This window comes from Bacillus rossius, chromosome 18 (genome assembly GCF_032445375.1).
Source record: "Bacillus rossius redtenbacheri isolate Brsri chromosome 18, Brsri_v3, whole genome shotgun sequence".
NCBI lineage: Eukaryota > Metazoa > Arthropoda > Insecta > Phasmatodea > Bacillidae > Bacillus > Bacillus rossius.
The window spans coordinates 14,188,482-14,201,900 of NC_086345.1; the positions used below are offsets into that span (position 1 = coordinate 14,188,482).

Here is a 13,419-nt window from a genome sequence, read left to right on the forward strand (position 1 = left end):
GTTTATAGTGTGCCGCTAACAATACAGCATGTCCGTAAAATAATGTCCCGGTTAAATAATTTAATAGTACCAACTGTAAGCGTTGTTGTGTGTGTTGGTTCAAGGTCACAAATAAAGAGTTACTCAAAACAGTTTTGGATAAGCGCATGTGAGAGTACTGTTTTGTTATTTTCTCGCTTGCAGCTTGAAATAATGGCTCTTTCCAAAGTGTTGAACGTTGAAGTCTATGACCGTTGGATTGCTCGTAACGGTCGAGACGACAGAGCTATTTTTTTCGCTGGCCTCCACGTTCGCCTGACGTAAAGCCATGCGATTTTATTTGTCCTCTGGGGCTTCATAAAAGATCTAGTCTACGTTCCGCCGCTACCTAATGATTTGCCAGAGTTGAGACACAGAATTGAAGAGGCCATTGCTTACATCACTCCGGACGTGTTAACCAATGCGTGGGAGGAATTGAGTTTACTAAAATGTTCAAAAAAATTATGGAAACGTGTATTAATTTGAAACACGATATAAAATATCTATATTATTTTGGCGTATCACAATAATGTATCGTTTAAAAAGTTTCTTGGGTCAAATTTATTCGTTTTTTTTTTTTCCTTCTTTCAGACTGGCAAATTAGTTGCATAGTGTTGATGGAAGTGATAACTGCACAAACTGTATATTGGTAGAAAAAAAACACATGCAGTAATTATGAACAATATGGCGTGTTTGTTGGAGTATGTTTTGATGATATTAATTGCATGTGTTTGTAATAAACACATTACTTATGTTGCTGGATTAATGGGTGTAACAGGGAAAACAAAAAAAACTCAGGGAAATAGGTTGAAATCTGAAATAACAGTGTAGGGACCCTTTTATCATCCTTGGAAGTAAAAATATAATTTTTTTCCCCCTCCAAAATTTAAATCTAACCAGTCAACGATGTGAAAATGTGAAATAGCCAATAAATAAATTATTACACTTCTTCACGTTTCTTTTATTATAATTTCTGTTTTGGAGAAATAAAAATGAAATATTTTTTGTTAATATTTTGGTTGATTTTTTAGAGAAAAAAAAATCGATACTAAGACGGATTATTTACGGATCATCGCACGGCGGTCGCAGAAACTGGTCGCTTACATTTCTTGCGATGATCAAACAACCGGTATTGCCCGAGTGGTGGGTGATTCATCCTCTTCGTTAGTCGATTACTCTCCCATTCCGTTTTCTTTGAAGATATTTTTTTTTGCTTCCTGGTTTTTTTCCTTATCTTCAGGCACCGCAGCGCTTCCTTTGGTCTCCCCTTCCACTTCTCCCCCCCCCCCCCCCAACCAACCCCTCCTCTTCTTCCCCTTCCAACGCCCCCTCCTCCTACTTCCCCCACCCGTCCCCCTTACTACTTCTTTCCCCCACTCCTTTCATCCACCGCCTTAACAAATCCTTCCCCGCTACCCAAGCGTTTAATAGTTCATCGCCAGAACATCACTACAGTGATGTGTCGTTCGTGAACGATTCGTCCAAAACGAACGAATCAATTGAGTGAACGAAATCGAAGGAATTTCGTTCGCGATGTAGAGAATTCGGTTATTCGAGTGTCGATTCCTTGGAAGATTGGACAAGAGTCGGAAGAACGAAACGTCGATAAAGCGAGTCGAGAACCGGCCACGCGGCCAGTCTTGATCCGTTCCTTGGATTCGTTCGTGGGATTAATCATGACGTCTGGAGTCAAGGGTAATTAATAAACGCCGCGCGAGTGCGCATAGACAAGAACAAACGATACCTTGATAAAATAAAAATAGGGAAACATGAAAAGTATCTGCATCTAACAATGTCAACGGTTAAGTAGTAGTTTAAAATGTATTGTTCACTTGCACAAACACAAACTTTGGAAATAAAAAAAACAAATCATGCGAACTAAAAATAATAGGGAAAGGAACGACATAAAATAACGCACCACACTTACCATTGTTGGGTTAATTACTTCACATTGCTTGTACTGACTTTTTAGAGCGTTCCTAAAACAAGGTTTGTTTTAAATATCATATAAAGAAAACAAACACGTGAAAAAAGTTTATTTAAGTGCTTTTTTTATTTTAGACTAAATTATAATAATTCAAATTGTCATCAACTTACAGTCAGTATACAGCTAGACGTCTGTCCGAGCCGAGCAGACTATGATAACAAACCAGGCGCAAAAAAAATGGGGTGTGGCTGTGTCATGGACACGGCCGTGTGTTGTACGTAAATACGTGTACGTAACAGGTAATATTTTTTATACAAAATATAAAATACGTTATTTATTTTAACACCATATATATTCACTGTAACTATTTTACACTAATGTTTTATTTATGCCATCGATATATTTTGACGAGAGCTGACGATTGAAACATAAACGAACGTCGCAGCTTCTCAGAGTCAAAAGTTATACTAAATGGAAATCTCGAAACGCAGCAAAATGACCTCAAAATGGCGGCGCTTTCCCCTCCACCGCGCGCGATGCGTCACAGTCCTCACTTATTGTAACAATTTCTTTGATCCTTTAGCTATCCGGTGGTGTAATTAAATTTTGGATGGAGATGATACATATGTAGTTGCAACACCAAACTGTATCCCCCGATTGTGTTATCATTCGTTTTTTTGAATTGCCTCCCACTATGGAAGCAATTTTAAAGACGTATTCACGTCAAAATAAACACTCTGTATTTTACATTTGAGATGTGCTGCTTTCCTGTTTGCTGTCTGCGCCGTTTAGAATCGTCCCGGCGTGTTTTAAAACAATTTCGTGGACATGCGCATTTGCTGCATTGCACTGGTTGTTATGGAAGAAAATAAAACCTTAAGAATGGACAGTGAAGGATTGAACACACAAGCAAACGGAGAAGAAGCCAAAATCAGCTGATGTCGAATGTTAAATGCCTGGACAGAACATGCGAATAAACGTTGGTGAATGTGCAAGGGGGACAGTAAACACAGAAGAAAAAAACTACCTTGGACAACACGACGACGATAGCACTGACGAAAACAGTAGCCCTCATTCGACATAACAGTTCTTCTGTGCTGTCTAGGCATTTAACATTTGACTTAATATTGTGTTCTCCTTGTGTCTATGTATTAATTTTGGTTGTCCATTCTTGAGGTTTTCCATGACATCGATTGCAAACCGCAGGAATGGCTTACGTTTATGAAATTGTTTGTAGGTAGCCAAGAGAAACTTATTTCAGACGTAAATCTTTTGAACGAAATAATAATGTTTTCCTTGTACGGAAATGGTCCGTGATTAGGGACAGGGTATTTTTCGAGAATTAAAAGCTAGAGTTTGATAAGATGTCCGCGGCGGCGGATTTCGCTTCCTCGTGATTGGCGGCCGTCTGCGAGGAAAGCCACTCCCTTGTTCGATCGGGCCAATCAGGACGTTGGTTTTCAGCAGCGAATGGCTGCAAGTCTTTGCGTTGACGGTAGATATGCACCGATCACGAAAACGGTCGAAGTGATGTTGCAGTGTACATTACACGTCCGTTCGCGATATCTTTTAGTGAAAAATACGGGCTGCCGTTCGTGACAACACATTAAATTAGCTTGAGTAACCATGGGCAGATGTTGCTCGTAAAATACCCATAGAGGGCAGTGTCGTAATATAAACTCGCTAGGCCTTCTAAATGTTTCTGGCGATAATTTCTCGTCAAAATACAGTTCCGTTGGGGTTGTTCGTATTCATTAATTTATCACAGGAAACTGGGGTGAAAATTTTTTGTGTGAGGTTTCGTTAAATTTTTTTTTTTTCATGCCTGTTGAGTGTGAATAATTACATTAATCGAATATTCATATTTCATCTGCAGTTTTAATATCCTCTTCGTTGTTTGTTGTTTTCTGATTTTGCCACGGCTCGCTTTACCTTCCTAAATTTTGTTGGAAAGTGCTCGGTTTTGTGTTTTGCCAACTATTTCAGAAAGTATAAGTCTATAAAAAATGCTCGATCACATCTCATCTATACACAATATAAAATTAAATTTAAAACTAACTTTGATATTAGGTACTAAAAAAATTGTTTTGAGTATTTCAACAATGAGTAATATTTATTGTTAATTAATCCTTATTGATTGATCAGTAATTATGGTTATCCTGAGCAGTTATTTTGAAATGAGTAATATTTAGTTAATTCATGTTTATTTAGAAAAAAAATTGGTCGTCATTCTTTTTCTCTTTGCTGCCAAACGGATTGATACCTACAAGTCGAAGTTTAAATTGCCAAAGAAGTTTCACTTCTACCACATGTTCTGAGTTACACGCGCTCTTTTTCTAAATGTTATTATATTGTTATAGGGCCATTGTTGTGCTATATCTTACAATACTTCATAAACGTGTGCCGATATTTTGTGATTTTGTACCATTGTTTTGTGGTTTTTGTACTATTGTTTTGGGGCTTCGTACCATTGTTTTGGGGACTTCGTACCATTGTTTTGGGGACTTCGTACCATTGTTTTGGGGCTTCGTACCATTGTTTTGGGACTTCGTACCATTGTTTCGGGACTTCGTACCATTGTTTCGGGACTTTGTACCATTGTTTTGGGACTTTTTACCATTGTTTTGGGACTTTTTACCATTGTTTTTGGTTTTGTACCATTGTTTTTGGTTTTGTACCATTGTTTTGGGACTTCGTACCATTGTTTTAGGACTTCGTACCATTCTTTTGGGACTTCGTGCCATTGTTTTAGGACTTCGTGCCATTGTTTTAGGACTTCGTGCCATTGTTTTAGGACTTCGTGCCATTGTTTTAGGACTTCGTGCCATTGTTTTGGGTCTTCGTACCATTGTTTTGGGACTTCGTACCATTGTTTTGGGACTTTGTACTATTGTTATGGGTTTTTGTACCATTATTTTCACTGTCTCGTACATTGTTGCACCACTGATGACATGACACCCTTGGTCTCGTTGCAGGTGACATCACTCAGAAGGGCTATGAGAAGAAACGCACCCGGCTGCTGGCGCCGTACGTGCCCAAGCAGAGTCAAGGTGAGTTCATTTCCACAGCTTCTCACTAAAACCTCTTACGAATAACTGTCGCTGTTATAATAGATGAACTTTATTTAGGGACAGGCAGTTTTTTTTTTAAACGTTTCATGCCCATTAGACTGCGATAAACGGGTTGGTGGATGCGGGGGGGGGGGGGGACGCCAGTGGTTTATTCCTTGTTATTGGCGGCAGTCTGTATGAGAATCTTATGCCTTACTTTACCGGGCCATTCAGGACGCGTTTGCTTCCGCTCTGAATTATTGCGATTGGTGTGTTGACAAGTAGACTTTTGCTCGACCAATCACGAAACATAGACGATGCTGCAGCGTTTTGACTCTCGGCTACGTCTCGAAATGTGTTCACGAAAAATGCGTGCCCCTGCCCATGTAATTAAAAAAGGATACGTTTTTTTAAAGGTCATGTTAATTTTATCCGCATTTAAAAGTGAAGTATTTTTAACATTTCCGTCATATATATCGGTGACTAGATATAAACCTGCAAAATTGGCATTATTTTCTGGTACTAGTATGAACCTCACGCACAGGTACACATATACACATATGAGTCGGTGTCCATTTTCCGATGGCTGCCGATTCATTTTATGCTCCTGGCGGATTGCATGTGATTGGATCATTTGAATTTTTTCGTTTTTGGTTTTCCCGTACTTAGGGCGTAACAAAACTACCTGCGGTCCATTGGGAATACAGTCTAAGAGTAATATTTAGAGACAGGAAAAACAATTCACGTATTCATTTCACGATAGGCTGAAATTCAAATACACATGCATGCCTTTGAGCTGCTTTCGCAATTCAATCACTGTTTATCTTGAGGGCTCTGGGCCAATGAGAAAAACCTCAACAAAAGTTAAAACCCAGTCAATAACAACCCAGCTCAGACTACTCACAAGTCAGCAACCAACGAATCACCGTTATTCCCGAGTGTATAGAGGTCGGCGTAGTCTACCCTGAAAGTTATTGAATCATGCGAATTTTCCCATATGTACGGACCGGAAAAATTCGCTATTCGAGCGACATCTAGGATGGACTTCACAGTACTCTTGCATACTTGAGAAAATATTTACTGCTCATTGGCTGCTGACTTGAAAGTTGTCTAGACTGTGTTGTCCGTGATTGGACATATATTTGACTAAAGGTCTCTCATATCCAGGTATACCGTGTGCCAATAGTAAAAGTGTCGCAAAATTATAATTATTTGAATTGTAGTCTATCGCCAAAAGAGCCCGCGAAAATTTCCAGACCTCAGTAATATGGTATGCATTTCAAATAATAACGCGGATTTTTGCAGGACTTTAGTTACGGGAAACTACTTCTTGGCTTCTGGTTTTAAGGCCACATCCCGTGGAAAATTAAGGTGTGCCCGACGTTTCGGTTTGCCTTTTTGCAGCCATCTTCAAATGTGATGAATCTCCCAGAAGGCAGGAAGTTGGTGACTCTGAAAATGAAAGCCCGCTTTTGTGGTCATAAACATGAGAGTACTGGTGCGAAGTTAAAAGCATGAGGAATTTTTATTCAGTTCTCGATTTTAAATACGTTCAGTTTGCTGAAGGGTTTATAAAGTGTGGGTTTAATGTTGACAAAATACATAATGAATCCAAAACGCGACTCTCAAATGAACAAACTGATGCTTGCTCTGCTTCCACCACCATTCTTCTAGTTCTCACGTTTGGGATTTGAGTTTCGAACACCATCGAGCACTGGAAATGTTCATTATTTATTTTTAATTGTACTAGTGTAGAGTTGCATTATATTATTTAAGAAAATTTTTGTATTTTTGTGCAAAAAAATAAGTATATTGTTGTGGTTAGTTGTCTTCAGGCTTATTATTACTTTGATGCTTTACAAACCAAATTGATGTTTCATTTAAAAAATTTAGTTTATACTGGGTGTTTTAGGACGAAATGCTTTAATTTTCCTAGGTGATTATTCATGAAAAGAGGAGTCATAAAAATAGGATACCTGACAGGTTTTTTTTTCTCAAGGAAATAATAAAGAACCTTAAAGGACCAAATTAATAATAATATTGTCAACTGTTTTTTTTTTAAATTAAACGACTTAACCTGAACTGCTTTCACTTTTGACTCCTGAATAGCGAAGGAGACAAAGGAAACAAAATTTCTGCAAATGCGGGTCGTAATGTTAAAATAAATTTTTTTAAAAATAACACTCTAATTCTGTGGTTCCTTGTTAGCAACAAATCACTACGTAAGTAAGGGATGACGGTTTGTTTCGGCCTATGATTTAGAAAAACTTTGTGTTTATATATTACTAGCTGAAGAACCCGGTGTTTAACGGGCTAAAAGCGTCATAATATAAGGTACATCACTTCCGAGTTTCAAGACTGTACGACATATACATGAAGAACAGGAAAGTTTGGATTTAAAGTCCCATTCATTGCACAATCTCGGCGCATCAAGGCTACGCATCAACAAAACCGTTACGTCAATCATCAGCTTCATTTTTTAGGCAAGACGTGACGAACGCACCAAACGTTAGCGGGTTACAAATTCAAGGCAACGCCATTTGTTGATGAAGTTCTAAACTAAACTGTTAATAGCGCCTTTAGTTCGCTAGCAGCCGCGAGCTTTACTAATCGGATGGGTTTCGCCAAGGAGAAGGATAGGTATTTACCAGATCTTACTATATGACCGTGTGGCGGACATAGAGAAATCACGAAACATAGATGACACTGCTTTGTTTTGACTCTCGGCTAGTCTCTGACCTATTAACTTGTTTTTAACATTGATAATTTTTCGTTACCAGTTCTACAGGATGATATACGCTATATTAAATGTAAAGCTAGTATATTGTGTTGTTAAATAAAAAAAATCTATTTTAAAATTTGTGGATTTTGTCTTTGTCACTAAAAATTAAAACACATGTAATAATAAGTACGTATCTAGCACATAATAAGTACGTATGTAGCATAAGTACATTGATCAACTGCATCAACTTCGTAAGACACTTGAAATATGAACATAAAACCACACTACATACATTAATGAGCTCTAAGTTAAACAAAAAAAAACTGCATTCAAAACACTCAAAATTCTTCTGTAAGTTTCTTTAGATTGCGAGAAAGTTATAAAAAATAAAATACAACCAAACATTTTGTTTTTAAAACGCAAAATCTAGAGGCAAGATTTTACAGTTACACAGATAGCTAGACTATGTTTCGCTGCGCCAGGCGGCCGGACAGGATAGTCTGGTTCGCAATGTCAGAGAGACGCATGCCGTGGGATTCCAGTGATTCCGACAATGATAATATTCTACTGGCTCTCACAGTATGTGAACGTAAAAATAAACGCGTTCATGAAAATAATCTTAAGAAAAAAATCATTGAAGAATTCCCTTGAACTCAAATCCCAGACCTTGTCCTCCTGCATATTCTTCCATCGGTCTATTCCATAAACTAGGATATTTCCGTAATCCTTAAATTTAATTTTCCGTCGATACGACAGAGAGACACAAAACCTTGTAAAAAGCAAACGCAGAAGTGCAGCCCAGTTCCGCGCGAAAACAGATGTCAAGTTGGCAACATTCAGAAGAACAGTCGAAAAGCGAACACCTCGGAGACGTCGCCAGGTTTGCCAACGTTGCGAACGCAGCGCCCCCGTGCGGCCTTGAAGGTTAACACGGTGTAAAACAGATTATCCCGACCTTACGGCCGGCATTCTAACGTTGCCCTCCCACATAATGCGCCCTAATAGGGTAGGGTGGGAGTAGCATTCCAGTTCGTTTTTTTATAAACATTCCAGAGCTTATTTAAAAACAGAAACTGTTAGGGATCGCTCCCTGTTGTTTGATCGGGAGGGTATTAGGGCTTCGGCAATGACCAGCGGCTGGGGCTACCAACCCAGCATAGTCACTTCCTCAGCCTTGTACCTCACTCAGTTCGCTGTGTCCTGAGCCCTGAGACCTTATCAGCACTGCTGGCGCCTTCCCCGATCTCCCACATCACGCTGGGACTCAGTGAACCCGTGGTACGGTGGAGGTCCTATCCAAACCGGGAAGCCTACGATTCACTCATCCTTCTGGACATAGCCGAATACTCACGTTGGCAAGCCTTCTTTCAACAGACGAGAGCATCCGATCGTGCATCTTCGTTTTTTTTTTTTTTGTTCATTGTAAATAAATATACAACTCATGATAACTAATGGTCAATTAGATTAAGTTAGCTACATTATAAATACTTTAAAACAATCATGTCAACGGTTTCCTAGCGCTGGATAGCTACATATTAAAAAGTTATTTGCTAAGCAAACATAAAATGATTTTACAGTATTTTTTATGTAGCTATACTTACCTAATATAACCAACCTTCCACAATGTTTTAAAGTATTTATAATAACTTTTTGCTAATTTTAAGAATGACATCTTATAAGTTAAACCCGCGCATTTGGAGAATAAATGCCCGCGAATTTTTTTTTCCCCCAAAATAAATAACCTGTTGTGGTACGAAAAAAAAAAGCGAGCATGAACTTCGGGGAACATCGGGTTTGGCTCTCTCGTCTGTGAAAAGAAGGCTTGCCAACGTGAGTATTCGAGTATGTCCAGATGGATGAGTGAATCGTAGGCTTCCCATCGAAACCTCTGCCAGCTGTCCAGGCTAGCACTGGAGCTGTGTCGTCGCTCACCACGTCGACTCCGCATCGGGCTAGAAGAACCCTTTGGAGTCTGCTCCAAGCGATCGGAGCACCACCACCAAGTACGAGTCCTACCCAATCAGAATCCAGGGCCTTGGATGAAACCTCAGTGGGACACTATTCAATCACATGTACATGAGGTTCACACCTCATAAATTCATCAATACTCCCCCAGGCAGATGATCCCGTTAGGGCGTAGACCTGGTTAGGAGAAATAATGGGTCTTTGACATGCCTGACACTGTTACCAGTGCCCAACATGGGTTCCGAGAACCGGGAAATAGTCACAGTGTAAACAGCATGGAACGGTAGCTCCAACGAACATGGCGCAGGACACGACTCGTCCGCCACACAGTTCTTTTGTTGAGTCCTGACGGGAATCAACCGCGGGAATTTTGCTTAACCGCTGCGCCACCTTTGAACCGAGCGAGTTCTGAGCATCGACCAGGGACGACGGAACAGGGGGGGGGGGGGCAGCAGGGGCGAGTCGCCCCCGTGCAGTTATGCATGGGGGGGGCGAGAGTAGCATTTGCCCCCCCCCCCTCCTTTTCCCAGAATAAATTTTTGATCCTGGTAGTATTTTTTTCAACCAGTAGTTGCAAACGTTGCATTGGTGATCACATTGATTAGAAAATCAAATTTATGATTGTCAGTATACTGTAAAATGATTGCAAATTCCTAGATGTTATTTTATTTAAATTGTACTACATCTACTGTCAGAGTAGTATTTGATAGATACTACGTCATCAAATTCTTGGAATGTTATATTTAATATTTTGGTCCGGAAACTCATTAAATAGCACAATTTTGCATTTAAAATCCCTCCCCCAGACCCCCAGCTCTAGGACTGAGGTAAGTGTGATACATATTTTCGCCCCCCCCCCCCCCCCCCCCCCCACACACACACACTCATGAAAACGTTCCGACGTACCCTGGCATCGACACACTGGATGTGTTCGCCCCGCGTCAAAACTTGGCGCGGGCGGTGTGCGCTAGGGGTCGCGCGGTCAATTGCACATGGCGACTGCCCGGGCAGTGTGTCGCTCGGCGCGAGATCCCGCTTGTGTGAACTTCATCTCTCCGTCGTGTGCAGCTGGTTTGGCAAGCCTGCGTTTCACTGACACCCGATCAGGTAGACGTTCGACTCTCGCGTTATGTTTACGTGTATTCGGCGGTCGCCCAAAAAAAATTTGCGGGACAGAACCTCCGCGTAAGGGTGGTCCATAAACGGGAAGCCTAAGATGTACATCAAGTTCTGTCCCTGCCCGAACACGCCCGAATATTCACCTTCGGCCAACCTCGGGTTTATTTATATATATATTTATATTTCTCTGTTTATTTTAATGTAGCTATACTAACCTAACTAACCGTCCATCATGTTTTAAAGTGTTTTAATGTAGCTAACCTAACCGACCACTTTTAATATTTGAATTCGTTTTTCCTGCGCAAAAATAAAACAAACCCGAGGTTGGCCGAAGGTGAATATTTGGGCGTGTTCGGGCAGGGACAGACCTTGATGTACATCTTAGGCTTCTCTCCATAAACGCTGCCCTCAGAAAATTTTATGAAAAGAATTAAGCCAACCTGTTACTTAATTTTCTACCATTGTCTTGCTAATTTATCTTAAGGGAGTGTCTCTCATTTCAGGTTATGGTTTTATGTTTATATTAATCACTGATAAACTTTTAGACATTTTCAATTGTTTAACTTTCACGAAATGAAAAATATATGCAAGGCATACTTTTTTGCATAATTAGGCCTAGCTGCCAAAGTTACATTTTTAACGTTTTTGGGTTTTTACAAATAAGGAGACTTTAATTTATTGCAGAACTGAAACTTTTTAGGTTTAACTGCAATGCCACTGGCTGCTTCATGATAAGGTTTGTATTTCCATCACAAAAAAACGTATTTCATGTTTCTTGGCTGTCAAAATCGTAACAAATTTGAGAATTTTGAAATGCCAGGTAAATTAAATTAATATTTTGTGAAAGATATTCAAACCATTTCTTGAAGTAGCCAGTGGCATTGCAGTTAAACCTATAAAGTTTCAGTTTTGCATTAAATTAAATTCTCGTTATTTGTGCGATCCGAAAACGTTAAAAATGTAACTTTGGCAGCTAATTATGCAAAAAGTATGCGCTGTACATATTTTTCATTTCGTAAAAGTGAAACAATTGAAAAAGTCTACACGTTTATCTGTAATTACTGTAAATATAAAATCTTGACCTGAACTAGGAGGCACCTCCTTAAGGGTTAGTTTTATAAGTATGTACGATCAAAAGTTGTGTGAAATCGTGTCATATGAGTCAGTAAAATTTTGAAGGTTTTTCTGACAAAAATCATGAATACTCAGTAGAAATCAAAAGCAAAATGTATTGACCAAGTTTTTTTTAATTACATCAAAATAACAATTTAATTATTCCACTTTCCATAGTAGAGTACATTTTTTTTCAGAAACCCAAACAAACAAAGAAAATTAAAAATTGAAAGGGCTGGCCCGGGGTCCGTTAGGCGCGGACCTGTTAGGTGCAAAGCCCGTTAGGCGCGGACCTGTTAGGCGAAAGGTCCGGTAGGCGTGGGCCCTTTAGGCCCGGGGTCAATTAACCTGGGATCCGTTAGGCGCGAAGCCCGTTAGGCGAGGGTTCTTTTTAGGCGCGGGGCCCTTAGACGAGAGGCATTTTAGGCGCGGGGAACGTTAGGCGAGATGCACTTTAGGCGCGGGGAACTTTAGGCGAGATGCACTTTAGGCGCGGGGAACTTTAGGCGAGATGCACTTTAGGCGCGGAACCCGTGCTGCCCTGCCCTGGGGCCACCCTTGCGAGATTTCATACTTTTTTTCCCTCTATTTTAGTATTTTAAAGGTCGCTTACCAACCTTTCATTTTAGTTAGGGTAATCTCGAGTGTGAAAACCTACCCACCGGTTGGAGGGGGGTGGGGTGGGGGCGGGGATATTAAGATCATAATTTTGCGAGCAACTATCTTAAAGGTCGCTATCACACTATCCTACTTTCGCTCCAACACCTTCCAAAACAGTTGATCAAATAAAGTTAAAGGATTGACATCGAAAAAAACGTTACTAACGCAACATATTTATTTTACAATTTGGATGACTTGAGGTTCCATAAAATATTTTCTATATATTTTAAAATATGTTGGACGAAATCAGCCAATTGGAATCCTGCTCAGCGAAAACCTTTTATATGGCGAATAAGAACATGGGCGATTTAAGAGGTTATAAAGATGAAGTAAATAAAATAATTTTAATGGAATGTATGTAAAATAATTTTAGAAAGAAAATGTACGTATAACTTAACGAAAATCAATCACAGAACCTCATATTATAATGTAACGAGTATTAGTGCAATTGAAATTTACGGATGTTTTAAAAGTTAAGAACTTCTCTAAAATCGAAACAAGTTTAAATTTTCCATTCAGCTATGATATGTATTATTTGAAACACAAAATTAGATTTAAAATATTGAAATGTTTGAGCTGCCTGAGTCCAACAATAAACGTTGATAGTGTGACAAAATTTAAAACATGTTTGAGGTCATCTGAGCAAATTTATTTTATGTATGAAATACTTATGTTTCTTTATATCCCTGTTTCTTTTTCTTCCAGTATTCCCCCCACCAACTGCGTTGTCAAATGTAGTTGGAGGCGAAATTTTGACGACACGGGGCCTTGGCTTGGCCTGGCCTGTAGTTTGTCTTATACTTAGTTTGCAGTACAGAATAAATATCTCCCGCTGTTGCAGATTG

General features: G+C 39.6%; 1 protein-coding gene across 9 annotated transcripts in view; it reads left to right on the plus strand.

Moving 5' to 3' along the window:
* Positions 1 to 13,419, plus strand: part of LOC134541133 (disco-interacting protein 2) — a 473,542-nt gene that overhangs the window by 363,022 nt on the left and 97,101 nt on the right. For all 9 annotated transcript variants that reach the window (XM_063384327.1, XM_063384328.1, XM_063384323.1 and 6 more), the window contains exon 2: positions 4,921 to 4,995. In XM_063384327.1, the coding sequence (XP_063240397.1) occupies positions 4,921 to 4,995 (75 nt within the window). The remainder of the gene's footprint in view (positions 1 to 4,920; positions 4,996 to 13,419) is intronic.